The 25243-nt window shown below is 36.7% G+C and overlaps 2 protein-coding genes across 7 annotated transcripts in view; both read left to right on the top strand.

Moving 5' to 3' along the window:
- The window catches only part of MTX3 (metaxin 3), a 760898-nt gene that overhangs the window by 466353 nt on the left and 269302 nt on the right, over positions 1–25243 (top strand). The window lies entirely within an intron of this gene.
- Positions 1–25243, top strand: part of HOMER1 (homer scaffold protein 1) — a 122216-nt gene that overhangs the window by 86425 nt on the left and 10548 nt on the right. For all 6 annotated transcript variants that reach the window (XM_036279105.1, XM_036279102.1, XM_036279104.1 and 3 more), the window contains exons 6-8: positions 16230–16386; positions 20358–20468; positions 21344–21424. In XM_036279105.1, coding sequence (XP_036134998.1) covers positions 16230–16386; positions 20358–20468; positions 21344–21424 — 349 coding nt within the window. The remainder of the gene's footprint in view (positions 1–16229; positions 16387–20357; positions 20469–21343; positions 21425–25243) is intronic.

Here is a 25243-nt window from a genome sequence, read left to right as displayed (position 1 = left end):
AGATTTCATCTTCCCTTCTCTCCTTTCACAACCAGAAATCAACTTGACCATGGTATGAGAATCTTTTCTGTTTACTTATTTTCTCGCTCCATTAGCTCTCTAAATTTATTCTGGGGTCTACACCAAAGGTTTAAATTCATTATAAATGATATATCCATAGTACCTAAGGATAACAGAATTCACTAAGTGCACACCTAATGTGGGTTTGATTTAAATTACATCTATTTAAGTTATATACATCACTGATCAAAAATGTCTCCCTTAAAATATGTAATGTTAAATCTTTTTAGCTTTTTCATAGCTCACTGAAGATTCTTTCAGGATTTTTTATTGCTGGTGCATTTGGAAGGTACTAACATTTGATTGTGGATTATGTGCTTTCTTCAAGGGTATTTTTTTTAATTCTCACCTGAGGATTTTTTTTCCATTTATTATCTTCTTATAGAGTAGAAGGGAGGTAGGGAGGGGGAGAGAAGGAGAGAAAGAAACATTCATGTGAGAGAGACACATCGATTGGTTGCCTCCCGCACAACCCTGACCAGGTCTGGGGACCAAACTGCAACTGAGGTACATGCTTTTGACTGGAAATCGAACCTGTAACTCTTTGGTCTGCGGGCCAACACTCTTAACTACTGAGCCAAACTGGCCAGGGTTAGGGTACTTTTATATGAGTTATTTATTTCTCAGAGTCACTCAATGAGGATAGTTAATATTAATCCTGATTTTATAGATGAGAAAACAGACCTAATGAAGTTAGATAACATGCCCAAGTTCCCATAACTAGCAAATGGCTGGAGCTACAATTTGAATCAAGTCAATAGACTTCTGAGTCAATGCTTTTTTAAAAACTTGACATATAGTCCGGCCAGTGTGGCTCACTGGTTGAGTGTTGACCAATGCACCAAGGGATCACTGGTTCAATTCTCAGTCAGGGCACATGTCCAGGTTGTGGGCCCCATTCCCAGTGCAGGGCATGCAGGAGGTGGCCATTCAGTGTTCTTTCTCATCGATGTTTTTATCTCTCTCTCTCTCTCCCTTCCTCTCTCTCTAAAATCAATAAAGAAAAAATATATTTTTTAAAAAGTTGACATATAATTGACATATAACATTGTATCAGTTTTAGGTATACCTGAACCTATACTTTTAACCACTGTTTCACAAATGGCTCTTGCTTAATATGTACATTAGCAATATTCTTCACAACTCAGAAATTTGTATTTATAAACTGATAAAGGCATGTGCTATACATTTTGAAAAAATTTGTTTCAGATTAATTTGATAACTTCCTCAGAAGTCAATGGTGTTTCATTTTCTGTACCAGAGTTAAGTATACTTATATATTTTATCTGATTTCAGATGCTTTGTGAAAAGACACCATTGTTTTATATACTACGAAGAAAAAAAATTGTCAATTAAACTGACTATATCAGATCTCTTATTTTATTTTTTATTTTTTTATTTTTTATCCTCACCCGAGGACATTTTTCCATTTTTTGTTCAGATAGAGCGGGAGGGAGAGAGAGGAAGAGAGAGAGAGAGAAACATCGATGTGAAGGGACACATCGAGTGGCTGCCACCCGCATGACCAACCAGGGCCGGGGACAAACTGCAACCAAGGTACATGCCCTTGGCGGGAACCGAACCCGGGTCTCTCTGTATCGCAGGCCGAAGCTCCAACCGCTGAGCCAAACCGGCCAGGGCTATATCAGATCTTTTAGACTTATTTAGACATAGATGCCATTGTGTCTCTGTAACTACTTTTGTACATGGGCAATATATTTAAGATAAATGCTTTAATTTCATAATATTTAGAGCCCAACTCTTCTGGTTCACTTTAAGTTATTTCCAGTTTACTATGGGGACTGTCATTAAAAGTATCAGCAAATATATCTTTATCTGTTTACCTGTAGCCATCAGTTTCTATATTGTATGTTAGGCCAGAGATGGCAGGCTAGTTCAAAGATGATGGATTGCGAGGCAGGGAAGGAATCTGAGCTGGAAAGTAGGACTTGGGGTTATGAAGGCACTCATTGAAAGCATGGGTCAAAGGAGGCAGCGTTTAGAAGCTGGTACCAACAGCAGGATAAGGCACAGAACATTGAACATGTCTGATAAGAGGACCTCAAGAATAAGGAAGTTAGCCAAATGAGTTGCCAAAATTACATTAAGTTTTGAGAGACACCTTGTTAAGCATTTAGGCAAATTAAAGCTTTCAGTTACATCTAGTTGAAAAATCCTTTTGTATCCTACGTTATTTGCCTGGCTGGACCCGAAATCCCTATTCACCGAAGTCCTTTTGATAAAAAATACTGATTATAAATGGTGCAAAGTTACTTTGTTTTCATTTAGAAGATATTTCTTTCCCGTAAAAAGATAACTTAAATTGTATTAAGAAACACAAATTTCGACCCTAACCTACTGAAGAAAGCATTAGTTTGGGGAACTAGGTTGGGGCCAACAAGCCGACATGAGAGCACCTAGCCCAGAAAGTGGCACACAAGTATGTTGAAGTCCATGTTGGTTGCTCCTGCATTCACAGGTGTGGAGGGGCAGTGAGGAGAAACCAACAGGCCAGTCCTAAGACAAGGCTGGTTCTTCGGCCAGCCTCTTACTTTCATGGTAGGGAATGACCTCACCATTAACACTGAGAATAATGTCGAGAAGTAAGCCTGTTGCAATCTATTTTTAGATCCTCTTTTCACAGTTCTACATAATTAACATGCTTCAGAAGTACATGCAAGGGACTACCATTCTAGAGACGGATGGTGGATCCTGGTCCCTGGAGGCAGCTGTCTTAAATTCTATAACTGACCATTGGAATATAGGGTGTATTCCACAGATTAAATTAAGTGCTTTGCTCATTTTCTAGATTCTTATTTTGTTAGTCTATATGTTAGATGGTACTTTTGAAGTAACTTTTCTTCTAGGTACTAAATAACTAATTTAATGAAGTTGACTACTTTCCTGCAGAGCTTTCACTTTAGATAAAGGAAAACCATAAAATTCCAGCTTAAGGAATCTTTCATATGATGTTTTTGGAATGTTTTGAACTCCTTCCTCTGACTTCTAGATCGGAAGAGCCAACAGGAAACCAGCTGGTCCTGTTTGAAGGGAAACTTTACCAAACAGTCACAAGAATAAAGAATTATTTTGCCCTTATTCCAGCACTCAGACATGAGATCATAGTGGTATTTCAAAATCTCTTCTGACTCATTGGTGTCTCCAGCTGATCAATTTAGGTGTTTCTTTGTAAGCACTTTATTTAATGTGAAACTGTCAAAACTATACCTGTAAAAAAGAATCAAGTTAGCCTGGCTGGTGTGGCTCAGTGGATTGAGAGTCATCCCATGGACTTAGAGGTCCTGGTTCGATTCCGTCAGGGCACATGCATGGTTGCTGGCTCGATCCCCAGTAGGGGGCGTGCAGGAGGCAGCAGATCGATGTTTCTCTCTCACATCGATGTTTTGATCTCTCTGTCCCTTCCTCCCTCTTTAAAAAATCAATAAAATCATGTTTTTTTGTTTTTGTTTTTTGTTTTTAAAGGACAAGGCTAGCGTCCAGAGAACCTTAATTAAAAAAAAAAAAAATTTCTGGAATGTAAGATGCTAACTTAAAATTTTAGTATAAGAATTAATCCCAAGGTATTAATCACTGCTAAAAATTAGTCCAATGGGGGAGGAATGTGATATCTAGAGTTGTAGATAGAAGAAAGGAACATTGTCTCTTCAAACTGCACAGCGTGCCACGAATTTAAAATTATATGTATTGGCTGGATATTTCTGAGATAACAGACAGTTCACATGTAGAACTTCCTTCAGGATACTCTTTGGAATTCATTGTAAGTTGAAATTGTGTAGGGTATTCTAATATACTAGATGGTGAAAAGAATATATGAGGAAGCTCTCAAGAGAAAACAAGGCAGATTGACAAAAATCAAAAATACTTTATTTTCTAAATTGTATTTCACATTGTGCTCTAGAAAGATGGATTATTAAAAGAGCCACTCCTAAAGCAGAGTATGCAAGAATGTTCTGAAAGATTCAAATTTACTCACAAAGATGTATTTTTTGGTTGCTATTACAAAATAGCATTAAAAACATATATTTATTTGCCTTGGAACCAAGTATAAGAAAACGCAGAAACACATAAATTTAATATTGTACTGGTGTCCTGTAGTACCCATTTCAGGACTATTAAGTCTCAAATTATTATGGGTGATTGTACTCCTGTGTAATATACATACAAGTATTTGATAACATTTTTCTCAACATTTATTTTCTTGTTTAAGTGCAATCAGTAGTACTTTGGAACTCTACAGAATAAAGGAAGAAAAGGGTTAATGGGAATTTATTGACCTGCCGATCTATGGCTGAATCTCACTACTTAATATATTAGAGACTCAAGACATGTTCATGGATATGAAGTAAACAAGTTATAGTATATCAAAATTTCACGCATTCATCATTTTCTATCCTGTTCCAGCGGCATCGTTTCAGGTTTTTCCTGCCCAAAACTGGTTTTAGTTACATCTTGTCTATGTTCCATTCTTTTTCTTTGTGTGTCCCTACCTCTTTAATCCTACTTGTCCAATATCCTTTTTATCACCATCTCCAGATGCCCTCACCTCCTTCCTTTTTATTTTTGACTCTCATTATATCACAGCTGTTCTGTTTCCTGCCCACCCAGTCTCTTCCCATGACAATAAATACAGATATGAATGGAGCAGCTTGGAGACCATTCCACCTACCTAAGAACGTGTGACTTTCCAGCTCTTACTTGTAACGCTACAGTCACAGAAGGAATATCTAAGAGTGCCTAGAAAGCTTTCTTTTTTCTTTGGTAGTGTGATGATATATTTTAATTGAAGTATAATTTATATACTTCACCCTTTCTTACAGTTTTATGAGTTTTGATAAATTTGCCCAGTTGTGTAGACACCCACACAATCAAGGTGAAGAAGAGTCTGTTACCCCCCAAAATCGTTTCCTGCTCTTTAGTAATCAGTCTCTTCCGACCCCTAGCCCCTGGTAACCTGTAATCTCTTTTTTGTTCCTCTACTTTTGCCTTCTCCCTAATGTCATATAAATGAATCATCCAGGTATATAGCCTTTGTTTCATTTTTTAAATAAATATTGTGGTATGTATATAACAAAATTAAGCATCTCAACTATTTTTAAGTGTACAGTTCATTAGTGTTAACTATATTCATATTCATATATTCATATATTCATATTCATATTCTTGTGGGATCAATCTGTAGAACTCTTCATCTTGAAAAACTGAGACTATATACCCATTAAACAATAACTCTCCATTCCTCTCTTCCTCCCAGCACCTGGTTGCCACACATAGAGGCTTTCTCTATGAATTTGACTACTCTAGATAACTTATATAAGTGGAATCATACAGTATTTGTCTTTTTTGTGACTCGTTTATTTCACTTAGCATAATGTCCTAAAGCTTTATCCATGTGGTGGCATGTGTAAGAATTTCTTTCCACTTTAAGTCTCAGTGACACTTTATGGTATGGATGTACCACGTTTTGTTTATCCTTCCATTGATGGACACTTGGGTTGCTTCTCCTCTCCGACTATTGTGAATAATACTGCTATGAACGTTGTTGTACAGAGATGTTTTAGATACACCAAAAAGTGGAATCATTACATCATATCGTAATTCTATTCTTGATTTTTTGAGGAACAGCCAAGCTCTTTTTCATAGCAGCTGTACCCCATTTTACATTCTCACCAACAGTACAGAAGAGTTCTAATTTCTCCACATCCTCATCAACATTTGTTATTTTCTGGGTTTGGTTTTGTTTTTGTTTTTTTATAGTAGCCATCCCAGTGGGCATGAGGTAGTATCTTACTGTGGATCTGATTTGTATTTTCCTAATGATTAATGATATTGAGCATCTTTGCACATACTTATTGGCCATTGTATATCTTCTATGAAGAAATGTTTATTCAAGTGCTTTGCCTATATTTTAATCAAGCTGTTTGCTTTTTGGTTGAGTTGCAGTAGTGCTTTATACAATATATTCTGTATATTAACCCCTTATCAGGTTTATAATTTACAAATACATTCCCATTCTTTTGGTTGCCTTTTCATTCTATTGACTGTATTCTTTGATGCACAGAAGTTTTTTATTTAGTTGTAGTCCAAATTTATCTATTTAAAAAATGTATTTTTATTTTTAATTTTTCTTTAGTGTTGAATGTATTACAGGTGTCCCTCCTTTTTCTTCCCTTAACCCCCGCCTCCCCACTCCTCCTGCCTTCCCCACACTATTGTCTGTGTCTATTGGTTATGCATATCTGCATATAAGTTCTTTGGTTTCTCTCTTCCAGCCCCACCTCTCCCCTTCCTGTTGAGGTTCCTCAGTCTAACAACCAATTTGTACTTCTTAATCCCTTCATCTTTTCACCCAACCCCCCTCCTATCTGGCAACCAACAAAAAGTTTACTGTATCTATGAGTCTTTTTCTGTTCTTCTTGCTCATTTTACTTGTAGATTCAACTGTTGATAGATATGTATTTATTGGCATTTCATTGTTCATATTTTTGTTGTTGTTCTTCAGGAAGATCCGTCAACATTTCTTTTTTCTGTTTTATATTGATTTTAGAGAGAGGAAGAAAGAGGGAGAAAGATACAGAAACATCAATGAGAGAGAACATCAATTGGCTGCCTCTTGCATGCCCCCCATTGGGGATCAGGCCCACAACCTGGGCATGTGCCCTGACTGGGAATCAAACTGGTGACCTCTTAATGCATGGATTGATGCTCAACCACTGAGCCACACCAACTGGGCAAGACCTGTCACCATTTCATATAATACTGGTTTGGTGGTGATGAACTCCTTTAGCTTTTTCTTGTCTGGGAAACTCTTTACATGGCCATCGATTCTAAATGATAGCTTTGCAGGATAGAGTAATCTTTGTTGCAGGTCCTTACTTTCATCACTTTAAATATTTCTTGCCACTCCCTCCTGGCCTGCAAAGTTTCTTTTGAGAAATCAGCTGACAGCCTTATGGGAGCTCCCTTGTAGGTACTAACTGCTTTTCTCTTGCTGCTTTTAAGATTTTCTCTTTGTCTTTAACCTTTTGCATTTTGATGATGATGTATCTTGGTGTGGACCTCTTTGGGTTCATCTTGTTTGGAACTCTCTGTGCTTCCTGGACTTGTATGTCTGTTTCCTTCACCAAGTTAGGGAAGTTTTCTGTCATTTTTTCAACTAGGTTTTCAATTTCTTTTTTTTCTTTTTTATTGATTTTAGAGAGAGGAAGTGAGAGAGAGGGAGAGATAGAAACATCAATGAGAGAGAATATCGATTGGCCGCCTCCTGCATGCCCCTCACTGGAGATAGGGCCCACAACATGGGCATGTGTCCTGACCAGGAATCAAACTGGTGACCTCTTGGTTCATGGGTTGATGCTCAACCACTGAGCCACACTGGCAAGACTAGGTTTTTAATTTCTTGCCCTCTCTCTTCTCCTTCTGCCACTCCCATGATGCCAATGTTGATGCACTTGAAGTTGTCCCAAAGGCTCCTTATACTATCCTCATTTTTTTGGATTCTTTTTTCGTTTTGCTATTCTGATTGGGTGTTTTTTGCTTCCTTATATTCAAATTGATGGTTTGCTTCTTGGCTTCACCTACTCTACTGCTGATTTCCTATAAATTATTCTTTATTTCAATGAGTGCATTCTTCATTTCTGACTGGTCTTTTATTATGCTCTTGAGGTCCTCACTAAGTTCCTTGACATTCTCATGAAGTTCCTTGAAAGTCTCACTAAGTTCATTGAGCATCCTAATACGCAGTGTTTTGAACTCTGCATCTGTTAGATTGCTTATCTCCGTTTTGTTTAGTTTTTTTTTTTTTTTTTCTGGAGTTTTTTTCTGTCTTTTCATTTGGGACATGTTTCTTTGTCTCCTCATTTAGCTGCCTCCCATGTTTGTTTGTATGTATTAGGTAGAGTTGCTGTGTCTCCTAGGCTTCCTAGGGTGGTCTGTTGTAGTAGGTGTCCTGTAGGGTCCAGTGGCACAGCCTCCCTTGTCACTCAGCTGGCCCCTTGAGGTGCACTCCCCCCCCCCCTTGTGGACTTGACACCCTTCTGTTGTAATTGAATCTTGATTGCTGTTGGCACATCAGTGGAAGGGTTTTACTCAGGCTGATCACCTGCAAGGACTGGCTGTGCCCACTGACCACCGACCTCTGATTACCTTGGAGGATCAGCTGTGCAGGGGCCCACCACACAGAGCAAGACTTACTTCAGCAGGGGTCCAGTACCCACTGAGTCCATTCCTTGAGTGTGTCACTTGTGGAGGTGGTTGGGTGGTGGTGCTTCGACATGGTCTGAAGCTGTCCACTGGGTGTGCTGGTTCTGGGGCAAGGTCAGCCACTACCTGTGTTCAACCAGGGCCACCCGGCATTAGCTAAAAAGTAATCTGCCGATGGCTGCTGCTTATGCTGGGCTTGGAGGTGCCCAGGCAAAACCACGCTGTGAGCCAAGTCTTGCTGCTTCTAGTGCCAGGTCTGGGGCCACTTGGTGAAAGGTATGGGGCGTGCTGTGGCCAGATAATGCTTGTTTGAGAGAATTTAGGAAAATCTCAAGCTGGAGCCAGAACAGGCCAATTCTATGGGAAAGCCACTGGAAACAGCTTGAGTGGGCCCAAAAGTTGGGTGGGGCAGGGCCTCAGGGAATCACTGGGGTGAGGCAAACAGTGTGAGCCAGGTTGCTGGAGTCCCAGATATGGTGCATATCTGCAGACCTTGTGGGAGAAGGGCTCACCAAAGGAATAAAAGCCTGCACCAGAAAGCTGCCTCTCCAGCCTTCATCCTGATGCCAAAGAAATCAGTTCTTCCTCATATTGTCTCTGGCACCTTTCAAGCTGCCTCCCCTACACACTGGAGCTCAGAGAGAGTGGGGCAGAGTAGGTCTGTGTGGGGGCCCTTTAAGAGGAACTGCCTGTGGCTCTAGCAGCCTCAGCCTCCCTTAGCCTCAGTTCCTGCTGGTTTTACAGCCAAAAGTTATGGAGACTTCTTTTGCTGGCACTAGAACCCTAAGCTGGGCACCTAGTGTAGGACGGGGACCCCTTGCTCCTCAAGGAGGACTTTCACAGCCGATTTTTATCCACCACACCAGCCTGTTCGTGCCTCCGCCCCTCCTACCAGTCTCAATGTGGCTTCTTCTTTAATTTTGTAGTTGTAAGACTTCCATTCAGCTTGATTTCAGGTGGTTCTGAAATATGTTTGTTGTGTACTTTAGTTGTAATTTTGATGTGTTTGTTGGAGGAGGCAAGTACCACATTTACCTACACCATCATCTTGACAGGAAGTCCAAATTTATCTTTTTTTTTTTATTGCCTGTGCCTTTCATGTCATATCCAAAAAATCATCGACGTGGGATATCATGAAGCTTTTTCTCTGTTTTCTTATTAAGAGTTTTATAGTTTTAGCTCTTATTTTTAAGTCTTCTGATCCATTTTTAGTGAATTGTGGTGTAAGATGTGAGACACAGGCCTAACTTATACATATGGATATCCAGTTTTCCCAGCACCATTTGTTGAAAAGACTGCCCTTCCCCAGTGGCTGGTCATGATGATCACATATGTGAAAATTTGACTGTTTATGGGAGGGTTTATTTCTGGGCTCTGTATTCTATTTGTATATATATCTGTTTTTATGCCAGCACCACACTATTTTGATTACTGCAACTTTGTAATAAGTTTTGCAATCAGGAAATGTGAGACCTCCAACTTGGCTTTTCTTTTTCAAGAGTATTTTGTCTATTTATTGTCTCTTGAGATGCCATATGAATTTTAGAATTGACTTTTGCATTTCTCCCCAAAACACTGTTGGGACTGTGATAGGGATTAAACTGAATCCGTAGACCACTTTGGGTTGTATTGACATCTTTACAATATTGTCTTCCTATTTATGTACATGGTATATCTTTCTATTTATTCCTGTCTTTAATTTAATTCAGCAGCATTTTATGGTTTTTAGTGTACAGATCTTTCCACCTCCTTGGTTAATTTATTTTGAGTAGTTTATTCTATTTGATGCTATTGTAAATGACATTGTTTTCTTAATTTTTTTTTCAGATTTTTTTATGTGTATAAAATTGCAACTGGTTTTTGTGTGCTAATTTTTGCATCCTGCAACATTGCTGGATACATTTGTCAATTTTAAGTATTTTTGTGAAATCTTTGATGTTTTCTACATATAGATCATGTTCTTTGCAACCAAAGATAATTTTCTTCCTTTCCAATGGATGCCTTTTATTTCTTTTAATTGCCTAATTGGTCTGGCTAGGACTTCTGTGCTATGTTGAACTTGAAATGGCAAAAACTATCATCCTTGTCTTGTATCTGATCTTAGAGGAAAAAGGTTGTCTTTACCTTAGAGTCTGTTAGCTGTGTGCTTTTCGTATGTGGCTTCATTACGTTGAGGTAGTTTTCTTCTATTCCTGATTTGAGTGTTTTTAACACAAAAGGGTGTTGAATTTTGTCAAATGCTTTTTTTACATTGGTTGAGATGATCATGTTTGTTATTTTCTTTTATTCTATTAAAGTGGTGTATTACATTGATTTTGATATGTCGATCCATCCTTCTGCTCCAGAATCTTTTCATTTTATTGATAGTGTCTTTCAAAGAGAAATTTTAATTTGTATGAAATCCCTTTCATCAATTTTTGTTTAATGGATCATGCTTTTGGTATTGTATACCCGAGAAAGCTGTGCCTAATAAAAGGTCACAAAGATTTTCTTCTGTGATTCTTCTGGAAGTTTTATATTTTTAGTTAATTTTGGTATAGAATATGCCATATGAGTCAAGATATTGTTCACTCTTTTTAAATGTGGTTATTCAGTTGTTTCAGCACCATTTGTTTTAAAAGACTATTCTTTCAAGGAAATTTTACCCTTTGTGACAGCATGGATGGACCTGGAGAGCATTTTGTAAAGTAAAATAAGCCAGTCAGAGAAAGACAAGTACCATATGATTTCAGTCATGTGTAGGATCTAATGAACTAACAAGCAAAATAGACACAGACTTATAGATGGAGAGCAGGCTGACAGTTCTTGGTGGAGGAGACTGAAGGGTATTGAGTGAAAAAGAAAAAAATAGAAAGAACTCATGGACAAGGACATCAATATGGTGATTGCGGGGGTGGGGTTGGAAGAGAATATAGGGGAAATAAAGGGTGATGTATGGATACTTGACTTGGGGTGGTGAACACACAATGCAGTGTACAGGTGTTGTGTTGTAGAATTGTGTAAACCTGTGTAATTTTGTTACCAGTGTCACCCCAATAAATTTAATAAAAAGGAGGGGGGAAAAGACTATTCTTTCATTTTTGAGTTGCCTTTGACCTTTTATAATTATCTTTATTTTAATAATTTCCAGATATTTTTATACCTTTGTGAAGATTCAAGTTTCTATTGTATCATGTAGATACTTTTAAAAATATTTCTCTCAGCTTTTATTTGTCGGAAAAACCCTTTTTTTTGCCTTCATTTTGAGAGGTATTTGCGCCATGTGTAGAATTCTGGGTTGAGGATTTTTCTTTCAGGACTGCCACTCCCTTGTCTTCTGCATTGCTTAGTTTGTGGTGAGAAACCTACTATAATTGTTATTTCTATTCCTCTATATATAACATGTTTTGTACTTTTTTGATCTTTGGTTTAATGTCTTTTATTATTTTTTGGAAATTTCCAGTCATTAGCTCTTCCCATGTTTTTTCTGCCCTCTTCTCTCTTCTCCTGGGAATACAATTACTACATATTTGGTAGATAGTTTGATATTGCTACTCCATGTCTTGGATACCCTGGTTTTTTTTCATTGTTTTTTCTCTTTGTGTTTCAATTTGGCTAATTTCTAATTTCAATTTGGCTGGTTTCAAATTCACTGACTCTTATGCAGCCATAAGAGTTCACTAATGGGCTTGTCAAAAGCATTCTTCATCTCTGCTATTATGTTTTGTTTAGTATTTTCTGGCATTTACACTTGACTCTTACAGTTTCCTTTTTTTTTTTTGCTGAAATTCACCATATGATGATGCATGTGTCCTTTTCCATTTAAGTCTTTAACATAGTTTGCTTAATTGATATATGTGGCATCAGTGTCATCTGAATTGACTCTATCGATTGCTTTCTCTCTTAACAGCAGGGTTTTTTTCTTGCTTTTTGGTATGTTTTGTAATTTTTTAATTGAATGTCAAGCATAAGACATTCAATAAAGGTATATATTTACTATTTACAGTAAAGGTAAATGCTATTTACTCCTGAAAATGGGCCTGACTCTTCTGCTAGGCTGTTAGTATGGGGGCCAAGCCAGTCTACATAGGGATTGACCTGGATTTGAAATTTGTTATTGCTATGGTTATCAGGAGTACATCACAGCCTTTAAACAACACCTCAAGCGTTACCTTTTGCTTAGAGTTGGAGTTGGATTGCTTGAGGGTTTACTCATTGTTTCTGCTCCATCTTCAGCTTTTGGTCTCTTCTATGTACCTTTGCCTTAGAGGGGGTCTGCCTCTACACTCTTGACCTTCCCTCAGCAGAAGGCTGCTATCAGTTTGATCATAGGGAATAGGATAGGGGTCTCTGTTATTCTTGTCCACCCTCCATCTTGGGCAGACCCTGTGTCCCAAGGTCTCAGGGAGGAGGGTCTTCTGCAGGAGTTTCCTGCCCCATCCCCCAAGTTTAGAGATCTCTAATAGTCTTAGACTAGGACTGTGTTTTCTGTTTCTCCCATGAGTTACAGAGTTTTATTCTTCTACTTTTCCCTCAGTCATAATGGGTCTCCATCTGTGCCTGGAGGGGTGGGAGGCGAGGGGGACAAGGTTTTCTGTCCTCCCAGTGGCATAAGGCTTTTTTTCCACAGTGGTACTCTCCCCTCTAGGAATTCCTGGAGCTTCTGTGCCTGGGAGTTTGGGGCCCAGCAGAGCTTTTCAAACCTTATCCTTTTGCGTTTTTATGGCATCTTTATTAATGAATTATTGATTAAATCATCGGTCATTGGTGATTGGTTCAACTTCCAGACCCTTTCCCTTCCCCAGAAATCTGGGATGGAACTGAAAGTTCCAACTCTCTATTCATAGTTGGTTCTCCTGGCAACCCTCTATCTTTTGGGGATATCCCAAAGTCACCTTGTTAACATAAACTCAGTTGTGGTCAAAAGCGGCTGGTTATAAATAACAAGACATATATTTCACCTCTGTGACTCTGCTTCAGTTTCAAGAACTAAGTTCAAAAGGCTAAATATTATCCCAGGAGATGTTCCCATTCTCCTATAGCTTAGGAAATTCTAAGGGTTTGGGGAGTTGTGAGCAGGAACCATGGACAAAAACCAAAATATATATTTATTATAAATCACAATATCACACACAGATACATAGCGTGGATTTTTTAAAAAGTCATATGTATTAATTAGCTTGCTAAGACTGCCCTAACAAATGCCACAGATTGGCTTAAATAATAGAAATTTATTTTCTTACAGTTTTGCAGGCTAGAAGTCTTAGAGCAAGATGTTAAAAGGTTTTTGTGTTTTTTATTTTATTCTGAGACCTTCCCTTGGCTTGCCGACACAGTGTTCTTTCAGTGTCTTCTTGTTATTTTCCTCTGAGCATGTCTATATTCTAATCTCTTCTTGTTAGGACACCAGTCATTGGATTAGGGCCCCATTTCACCTTAATTACCTCTTTTTAAAAATGTTTTTATTGATTTTTTAGAGAGGAAGGGAGAGGGAGAGCAAAACATCCATGTTGGAGAGAATCATTGATTGGCTGCCTCCTGCACGCCCCCTTCTGGGGTTCGAGCCCACAACTCAGATATGTGCCCTGACTGGTAATCAAACTGGGACCTCTCAGTCCATGGGACGATTCTCAATCCACTGAGCCACACTGACCCGACTTAGTTACCTCTTTTAAGACCTTATCTCCTAATGTAGTCATATTCTAAGATATTGGGGGTTAGGATTTGAAAATATTAATTTGGAGGGCAGGGGAGAAGACACAATTCAGTCCATAACACACAGAATTAAGAACAGTCTGAAATGTAGAGATCACTAGATAGCACTCTCCAGGAAAACTGTCTATGATGATGAAAAATTCTATGTCTTTGCTACCCAGTGTGGCAGCCACTAGCCATGTGTGTGTATTGAGTACCTGAAATGTGCCTAATGAAACTGAGAAGCTGAATTTTTAACTTTATTTAATTTTGAGCAATTTAAATTTAAATGACCGAGTGGAAGTTGCAAACATTTGGACATTGCAGATCTTGACTGTTTACTTGACATATCAAGAACCCTGAGATCAAAGTGGTTGACAGAGTGGTCCAAGATCACAAAAATAATTATTGAAATAATTGTGAAGTAGGCTGAGTTCTCAATTTCTTAATGAGCTTTGCTCCCTATAACCTATAAAATAAAACCTAGAAAAATAAAGTACAAAATGCCACAATTTTTGTTCTTTTTCCTGCTATAAAAGGTGGGTAATCTTACTTTATAATTGCAAAACTTTTTACAAATGGATTTTAGAAATAAATATTCAAAATTAATTTTCTTTTTAATTTTTTTTTAAAAAAACAAAAGAACTTTATAAGGATAGAAATGGGTTTTTAAATTAATAGTATAACTAATTGTTTGATACTGTTCTTTTGTGTTTCAATGAAATTTTCTCAGTAAACTTTGAATTTTTAAAAACTTTTTATTTTAAATTAATTTTAGACAAATAAAAGCTACAAAACATACAGAGAATTCCCATATACCTCTCACCCAGCTTCCTTTAATGTTACTATCTCTCATAACTAATATAATTCTCAAAACCAGGAAATTAACACTGATACAATACTACTAACTAAACTGCAGATATCAGTTTTCACCAATGTCCCTTTTTTTGTCCTAGGACCTACCCAGGATCAGACATTGTATTTAATTATTTCTTCTTAGTCTCCTCCATTGTGTTTCTCAGTCTTCTCTCTTCTTGACACTTTTGAAGAGTACCAATCAGTTATTTTGTAGAATGCCTCTCAGTTTGAGTTCATAGGATGTTTTCTCATAATTGGGATGAGAGGTATGCATTTTTGGAAAGAATACCACAGTAATTATCTTGTAATGCTGTATGCCTTATCATTCGTGATGAGCTTTAGAAATCGTGATGATAGAAACTGTGTTTTCTTTAACATATATATATATTAATATTACTATAAAATATCAGTCTATCAAAACATTTGTTCTGTGATGCAGATGACATCAAAAGTCAAAATACTGATTAAGGAAAGCTATTATCATCACCAGTTAGTTAACGAGATGAGGTTAGTAGAATTTCACTAATAGGAATAAACTGTTCAATAATGAGAAAGAGAAACCACCTTTTCCTTTCAAAGGAGGCAATTCTTTCTTCATTATAACATTTAAGAAAGGAATTATCAAGAAAGGGCTCTTCCCAACTAATAGGATTGTCTTTGTAATAGAAAATTGTCCTGGTTGAAATACTTAACTTTGGGAAATTTATCAAGTAGAACTTTAAATGGGGAGACATGTGATTGCTTTAAGTCCTGTTCTATCAGTGACACTGGAATTCTGTCAGAAATTAAATCATTACTCTCTTGGTCTAGCCTGTCATATGACCTGAAATCAGTTTATTGCAGCAATTTTTTATTTGGGGCATTTAAAATTTTTGAATAAGATGTAATAAATCAATAATAATTTTAAATATTATATTACATGTCCCAATACTTATTTAAGCATTGAAGCATCCTCATATGTTTTATATGAAGGAATGAAATTGTACTTCAGGCTGTGATGCTCTTGAAAAATAGGTTTTCATTGTTAGGTTTTGTTCATAGATATTTTTTCACAGATATTTATAATGTTTATTCCTCATAAGAGGATGAATAGAGACTCTTCTGTAAATAACTGTATCTGTCAGAGTGAATAAAAGTTCTCCACATTAAGCCTACTACTTTGATGTTTTTTATATTTCTTCACTTGCTAGGTTTTCTTCACTAGGAACATTTCAGTGAAGTATTTGTGTTTTTATTCTTCTTGGGTTGTCTCCTTAGAACATTCATGGAGCCCTGGCCGATTTTGCTCAGCCGTTAGAGCACCGGTTTGCAGTCCGGAGAACATTCATGGACTATAATCCAAATAATGGAACTGAGTACTGCTGTCCTTTCAATGTAATAATATTCAGCATAATGGATCGAGTTTTCTTTTCTTTTAGTTCAGCAATCAGCAAACATTGGGAGGCTGAACTGGCTACCCTCAAAGGAAATAATGCCAAACTCACTGCAGCCCTGTTGGAGTCTACTGCCAACGTGAAACAATGGAAACAGCAACTTGCTGCATATCAAGAGGAAGCAGAACGTCTGCACAAGCGGGTAAGTTCAGGGCTGCTGTCCATGGAATTTATGGCTAGCAGATTTCCTTGGTCAGAGGAAATTCACATGTAGGCTCAGCACAGGGACATCGTTTGGAGATTTTCATTGGTTGTCAGAACATCTATTTTCATTGTATTATATGTAGGTTTATTGGTTAAGAAAAATGTTTTCTGCTCTGGCCAGTTTTGCTCAGTGGTTAGAGCATTAGCCCGTGGACTGAAGTGTAGAGGGTTTGATTCCCAGTCAAGGGCACATAACCTGGGTTGCAGGTTCAATCCCTGGCCCTGGTGGGGGTCATGCGGGAGACAACCAATCGATGTGTTTTTTTCACAATGATGTTTCTTTCTCTCTCTCTCTCTCCCCCCCCTCCCTCCCTTTCACTCTATCTAAAAATTAGGGGAAAAAAAATATCCTCGGGGAGGATTAGCAAAAAAAAAAAAAAAAAAAAATGTTTTCTACAGTTTAATGAGAATAAAGAATATACACCTTCTGGAACTGAAAAATCTAATTTTAAATTCCTATTCTGTCATTTATTAGTTGTATGACCTTTGCTAAGTTATTCCCCTCTTTCTGTCCAGTATTCTCATCTATAAAATAGGAATAATAATGCATACTCTGTACAATTACTGAATTGATATGTAATTTCACCGAGTTAATGCTTTCATTTTATTGTTGTTTTAATTTGAAAACTAAAGAAAAAATTTTATAGACGTTTGTAATAGAAATATGGGGTAGAAAAAGAAAAATTATAAATCCCAACACCATTAACATCAGAAAACCAAACAATTACTTACAAAGAATTTTTAAAATTCAAAGCATATGCATTCACACTACGGGAAGCAAATACCACTAATTTCCCTTTAAGGATGCCCAGGAAGTGAACTCCACAGACTATAAGAAATGGGCTTCATACCAGAGCACAATTTGAGGAGTGTGATAGGACCAGGATGACAGGAGAAGTAAGATAGAAATGGAATAGAGACAGGAGGAAGAATAATAAACCTGCAAAAATATCATGCCACCCTAAATATAAAAGTTAAATATGAGGAGGAAGAGGAAAGTTGTTATTTAATGAGTATAGAGTTTTCATTTTGCAAGATGGAATAGTTCTAGAGATCCATGAATATACTATACACTGCTGAACTGTACATTTTATGAGACTGATGTGCTACCTACCGTGCTAATGAGGCACCTGACCTGTACACTTTAAATGGTTAAGATGATAAATTTTATATCATGTTTTTACCACAATAAAAAATTAACTTTTGACAATTAACTCATAAACCAATAAATACTCATTGAGGAGTTTATATCTTCTTTTTATGTAATTCCTGCCTGTAAGAGAGTTTTGCTTTAAAGAGTTGATTGAATTTTATTTTTATTATTTTTATTTTTTTATTGACTTCAGAGAGAGAGAAAGGGAGAGGGAGAGAGAGAAACATCTGTCAGTTGCTTCCCATATGCACCCTGACTGGGAATCAAAACCATGACCTTCCAGTGCATGGGATGATGCTCCAACCAACTGAGCCACAACAGCCAGGGCAAGAGTTGACTGAAGTTTTGAAAATTTAAGAAACAGAATCTTTTTATTTATGCACATATTTATAATTTCTAGTGTTCTTTCCTTCCTGAATTTCTATCAGGTATCATTTTCCCTTCAGCCTGAATAACTTCCTTTAGCATTTTTGTACTACAGGCGTAGTAATGCATTCTCTCAGCTTTTATATATGTCTATAGAGAGATTTTTGTCTTTACTACAGGTTGCATTTTCCTGTTTGTTTTTTAAAATATGTTTTTATTGATTTTGGGGAGAGAGGAAGGGAGGGGCGGAGAGAGAGAGAGAAACATCAACATCAACCGGGATCTGCCACCCAGGCATGTGTCCTGACCGGGAATCGAACCAACAACCCTTTGGTACACAGGATGATGCTCAACCAACTGAGCCATGCCTGCCAGGGCCTTTTTCCTGTTTCTTTGTGTCTAGTCATTTTTAGATGTATATTGGACATTGTTAGTGAAATGCTGCAGGGCCCATAGATTGTTAGCTTCCTCTGCATAGTGTTGATTTTTGTTTAGCAAACAGTTAAATTACTTAGAATTTGTGGAAGAGTGGATTTATATTTCATTAGTCAGTTTATTTCAATTCTGCCCTTAAACCTAGGTGAATTTCTTAGTCCTGGGACATATTTTTCTTTAATAAATAACCTTTCAGGGGTTTCAGTGGAAAGCTTGAGGTGTTTACCAAGGTCCTCTAGGTTTATGGAACTCACACTTCAAAGTCCCTTCTCTGTAGTGAGCACTACCACAGCGTAGCTCTTTCAACCTTTCAGCCTTTTCCCACCCTCTCTGGACTCCTTAGATTCTTATCTGTGCATGTTCAGTTCAGGGATCAGCCAAAACTTTGAGGGAAATCTAAATGCTTATTTGGGGGCTTTCTTTCATACCATTTCCTCAATTTCCAGCCGTTTAGCTGTTCTGAGACATCCCTAAGTTCTCAGTCTCCTCAGGGAAATAAGATCACAGATTTTTGTTTGATTTCTAGTCAAGCAATAGAGCCAGACTGCAGAGTGCCTTCAGGCAAAAAGATGTGTAAATATGAATCTCACCCAATGTAATGCTTTCTTTCAGTCTTTTGTCCAATTTGTCACTTACCAGGGTCTTCAAACAGTTGATTTTTGCATTTTGCCCATAATTTGCAATTGTATCCAATAAAAATTACTCTATTATCAGAACTGGAACTCCCTATAAGGAATTTATTATCTAATTGGATGAAGAAACTGATATATCTTGAACAGTAAGGAAGTAATTCCCCAGATTTTTTAATAGATGTTGTTCTGTGGACTAGAGCACAGGAGAGCCTTGAGCACTTGAGTAGACAGGAATGGCTTTCTGGAGAAAGTGCAGTCTGAGCTGAGAGTTGAGGGCTTGGTGAGGTCTGAATGGTTTTCAGAGGTAAGGGACGTTCTTTAAATCTTTTTTTGTTGTTGTTTTTTAAGAAATAGGACAATAATTTCAGGGGAAAATGAGGCCTTCTTTTTCCTTGATATCACAAAAAAGTAGACAAAGATTACTGTTAAGTCCACTGACAAACCATTGCTTTTGTTTAGGTTTGGATGATAAGGTTTTGCACAAGGCTGTTAGAATAGGAATACAAAGGTAGAAAGTGACAGAATGTGGTTACTAATTTGATATTTGGAAAATGTGAGAGAGATTTGATCTATTTCCTAAATAGTCTAGAATTTACTGTATTCTAGTCAGTCAAATGTAACAGATCCTATACTGTGTAAAGAGCTGTGATGAGTGTGTGTGTGTATGACTGTGTGTTGACTTCTTTGTATTTTGACTGTTTTGAGATGGTATAACTTTTAGGGATAAAGCTCTTCTCTGTTCTCTCAAAAATAGCAAGTGCTCATTAAAAGTTAATATTGTTTGGGGGTGCTCAGTAAATTTGTATTGATGGAAGAACTATCTTTTGCCATAAGAAACACTATTAATATGAAGTATTCTAGTATGGAATATTTAAGTTGTATTTTAAGCATATCTTTTCTTCCAGATTCTCTTACAGTTTGGAAACGTATTTGAAAATTTTCTCACTTCTGGAAGGCCAGTTTTCAATTAAATTTGAAAGCTACAGATGGAGGGCAGACGGCTCTATCTGATGTTAAGTGTTTTGAGAAGAAGTTTTTAAAATACTTTCAATATAAGGGTTCTCTACTGTCATTAATCACTTAAGTTTTCCTATTCTTTTCATGACCAAGCCATGTAAATAGTTATTTCCTTTGCTCTTTTATGCCCTAAATTCACAACTTTAAAGAATCTACTCTCTTTATTCTTCATCTTAATATCTCTCAAAATTGGTTTCCATATATTGATTCAAAATTCATTATTCACATATCAAGGGCCTGTTATCTCTTCAGTAAGAATTATTTGAAATTGTCATATAATTTAACCTGAGTTCTTGTTGATTTTAGGTGACTGAGCTTGAATGTGTTAGTAGCCAAGCAAATGCAGTGCATACCCATAAGACAGAATTAAATCAGACAATACAAGAACTGGAAGAGACACTGAAAGTGAAGGAAGAGGTACTTGCTACTTGTCACTCATCTGTAATCTAGCTAAAATATGTGTGCAAATATTAGAGTCTATGTACTTGATGGAATAAGGTATGGCTGTGTGGGTTTTTTAGCATGAAATTTTTCTTGAGTGATATTAACCTTATTTATATTTTCCCTATCCTTGTTTCTGTTGTTATGAACTATGGTGAGGCAATCAAACTGAGATACTGCTTGTTGTCTTCTGTATGAGAGATGCATTCATACAATCGACAGAAAACTATTAGAAGTTATATGAATTTTACAAGCTGTTGCTTTCTCTGGTTTTCAGTCAAAAGATTTAATATTCCAGGGAAGAATTACATCCACAAAACTTGAAACAACCTTAAAATGTTCAGATTGTTTCTGAGCAGTGCTATACCAAAGCCACATTAGACTTGTTGCTTATTTCTTAAGATTATTCTGCACTAGACAACATGCCTATAAAGATGAATTCACTTCTCTAAAAGTCAGTATAAAGGAATGTTCTTTATTTTTTTATTAAATTTTATTGGTTAATAAAATTAAATAGGTTTTAGGGGCACAATTTTATAATATATTATCTGCATATTGTATTGTGTGTTCACCACCCCAAGTCAAGTCTCCTTCCATCACCATTTATTCCTCCTTTACCCTCTTCTACCTCCTATCTCCCTCACCGCTTTCCCTCTGGTAATCACTGTACTGTTTGTGAGGTTTTTCTTTTTGCTTAATCCTTTTACCTTTTTCAAATAATTTAAAGGAAATATTCTTTAACTCTTTTTTTTTTAAGAACTAGGACAATAATTTCAGGGGAAAATGGGGCCTTTTCTTTCCTTGATATCACTTAAATATTGTTGTTAAAGATATTGCTTTACTTTTTCTAGGAAATAGAAAGATTAAAACAAGAAATTGATAATGCCAGAGAACTCCAAGAACAGAGGGACTCTCTGACTCAGAAACTACAGGTGAGCTATAATGAAATGTTTGTTTATTTCTGCATAGAGAGGCATCAGTCATTCTTTCACATAGTAATGACTTTTTTCTGAAACTCCATTTTGTATATTCTTGGTCATTTTTCTTTTCCAGGACTTCTGATTCATGTTTAATCTTAGATTTTTCAAAAATTAGTTGATAATTTTATCTAGGTAGCTTACGATTATCATAGGTAGTCATTTATAAATTCCTTCATAAAATTGCGTTAGAAAGTTCTACTTTTAACATAAAGATATCTTGAATTTAAAGAAAATTTCTCAAATGAATTTTATTCAGTTTAGAAATTCTGCTCATATTTTAACATTGAATTAATGTATAAATTAAAGCAGTAGTTGTGGCCTAGCCAGTGTGGCTCAGTGGTTGAGCGTCAACCCATGCACCAAGAGGTCGCTGGTTTGATTCCTGGTCAGGGCACATGCCCAGGTTGTGGGCCCCCCAGTGGGGGGCATGCAGGAGGCAGCCAATCAATGTTCTGTCTCTTTGATGTTTCTATTTCTCTCTCCCTCTCCCTTCCTCTTTCTCTCTAATATCAATAAATAAAATAAATAAATAAATAAATAAATAAATAAATAAATAAATAAATAAATAAAGCAGTAGTTGTGCCCTACTGAAAATCAAGTTAGTGCTTTTTTCCTTCAGTCTAATTAATTTTACCTTTTTCTGCATAAGTAGTATGCTTCAAATTTATATACATATATTCTGTGTCATTGGTAGTCAACCATAGTTAGGAAGACTTTTCAAAATTCATAACCAAAGTCTCCTCCAGCCAACTCAGAAACTTTTATTACACTCCCGTGGTTAGCTACCTCATGAAGGCTTAAGGACCACTTTAGGGTTTGCAGTAGAAATAAATATATGTATAGAGTGAGGAATTTGGGATAAGAGCTGATAAGCAGGACCTAAAAGCCCAGGATTGGAAGAAGTACCTGGATTATAATCAGAATGGCCAGCATTTTTGGAGTATTTACTATGAGCAGACACACTGCACTAAGCACTTTATTTGTATTATGCATTTAATCTATATGAGTCAACAAGGAAACATAGGCTTGAATAGGCTAACTTCTTCAACCTATATGTATTTATTTATTTATTTATTTTAGTTGATGTTTTAGAGAGGAAGGGAAAGAGAGAGAAACATTGATGGATGTGAGAAACATCCATTGGCTGTCTCCTGCACGACCCCTACTGGGGATCGAGCCTGAAACGTGAGCATGTGCCCTGACCAGGAATTGAACCAGGACCTCTCAGTCTATGGGACAATGCTCAATCCACTGGGCCATACCGGCTGGGCTGTTCAACCTATATTTAAATGGAGACAGTCACATTCTCTGACAATAGAGAGACTTCATAAAGAAAACAGATTCCTTACATGAAATGAATATTTCCCTTTCCCTTGAGTATCACGGACTTTCAGTAGCCTGGGAAAAAGTAGGTCACTAGTTTTGGTTTGCCCTACTAAATGTTTCTACATTTTAATCCTTTGTATAAATTGGTGGTTTTCAACCTGGTGCAGTTTGTTCCCCAGGGGACATTTAACAACTTGTGGAGACATTTTTTATTTTCCCAACTAGGGCAATGCTACTGATATCTTGTAGGTCAAAGCCAAGGATGCTGCTAAACTTCGAATTATCCTGCCCAAAATGTCAGTAGTGCCAAGGTTGAGAAATCCTGGTATAGAACTAAAATGTGAAGCATGCAATCAGGGCTGGAAAAAAGGGGGGGAATTTAGTCTAGTTTTTTTGTTTGTTTGTTTTGATTTTGGAGGTGTTAACAAGTTAATTAAGCACTTAGCTAGAAAGTAGTGAGGCCTAAATTTGTTTGGATTCCAAAGTCATTGTTCTTTCTGTATGACCACACTGCTTCAGGCAGCCAAGTGTCCAATCCATTCATAACAATTCTTTAAAAAAAATTTTTTTTAGTAATATATACATTTATATTGTCCCAGAAAAACCAAGAGGTAATTTATTCATATTAAAGTTCTAAATGTATTTCATCATTGAGCAGTAAATGAATATTACAGTTGCCACCTGGAATTGTGAATATCAATTCTTACCTATTATTTCACTGAATATCAAAAATACTTATCAATACAACCCACCTGGAACAGAACAGGAAAGCTTTCAGAATACCTAAGGATGAATTCTGAAAGGCAAAGCCATGGAAATAACGTGTATTTTTCCCAATTGGGAAGAAGTTCCTTTTTGATAGTCTGATTCCTCCCACTTAAACATCTGTTTATCAAAAGTTCCAACACCCTTGAACATTCATTCACAAGTTCAGTCTAGAAAATTGGGATCATTGTCCTGGCTGGTTTGGCTCAGCAGTTAGAGTGTTGGCCCGCAAACCAAAGAGTAGCGGGTCCGATTCCTGTCAAGGGAACATAACTCAGTTGCAGTTTGGTCCCTGGCCCTGGTCAGGGTCATGTGGGAGGCAACCAATCAATGTGTCTCTCTCACATCGATGTCCCCCCCCCCCCCAACTCTATCTGAAGATAAATGGAAAAATATCCTCAGGTGAGAACAATTGGGATCATTAAATTCCTTAAGTGGTAGAGGAACTTTCGAAATTGCAGTGCATGGAATTGGATTGAAGGTATGAATATAGATAGAAGATTCATAGATATGGATAAATTAGAAAGTATGATATGACTTTTCTGATTTCCAAGTTGATTTTTTTCAAATATCAATGTAACATATGCTCATTATAAAAAAAAAAAAGAAAGAAAGAAAAATGTAACTTAGCAGAAAGAAAAAAAACCAGAACCATAATCCCATCATCCTAAGGCAAAGCATTTAGCATTTTCTCCCCCTCACTGTCTGTTTGGATAACTTTCTTTTTCATGAGACACATCGAAACTATTTTTAAAGTCTTGCTTTCCTAACTTAACATTATAGTATAGGCTGCATATGTCATATTGTGCATAATATTGTCCTATATAGATTTAACAGTTTTCTTCAGATACTCCTACAGGGATGGCTATCCATGTTATTTTCAATGTTGGCTATGATAAATAATATCATAATTTCTTTACATATATCTTTGCCTTTCTTATTTCTTTAAGATAAACATTTAAAGGAAAATTACTTAATGTTTTAAAATTTCTCATGCCAAGAAACTGATATCTGGAAAGGCAAGATAATCATTTAATATTGGTCTTCCCCATCTTGGCTATCTAATAGGGAATAAAGGGATAACTCACTATTTTACTTATTTTTTATTACTTGTAAGACTGAATAATTATTGATATGTTTATCATTCATCATCTTTGTGTATCTTGAAGGCATCAAGTGCATTTTACCTTAGTGCTCTTGGAATAAAGCCCCCAGATCTTCAAATGGGCTGGCTGTTAGCTCACATGTTAATTTCTCTGACTTCCCAACTTAAGCACTCTGCAGGTCCCACCCTGACCCACTCCAGGTACTCTATAATATTACCATGTTTTATTTTCTTTGTGACACTTACCACTATAGGTAATGATCTTGTTTGTTTGCTTAATTTTTAAATGTTTTATTTTGAAGTAATTTTAGACTTACAGAAAAGTTGCAAGAATAATACAAAGATTTTTTATATACCTTTCACACACATCCCCCAAATGTTAACATTTTGCCATATTTGTTTTATTATTCTGGAACTCTCTCTGTATATACTATATTTTTTTCCTGAAATGTTTGAGAATAAGTTGTAGCTATGATATCCCTTTACCTCTAAATACTTTAATATGCATTTTCTAAAAGTAAGGACATTCTCTTATATAATCATCAAAATCAAGAAAGTTATTTGTCTAAAGACTC

Source organism: Molossus molossus, unplaced genomic scaffold (assembly GCF_014108415.1).
Source record: "Molossus molossus isolate mMolMol1 unplaced genomic scaffold, mMolMol1.p scaffold_m16_p_3, whole genome shotgun sequence".
NCBI classification, from domain to species: domain Eukaryota; kingdom Metazoa; phylum Chordata; class Mammalia; order Chiroptera; family Molossidae; genus Molossus; species Molossus molossus.
The sequence above is the reverse complement of the archived record's forward strand: the minus strand, read 5'-3'. Positions and strand labels throughout refer to the sequence as shown.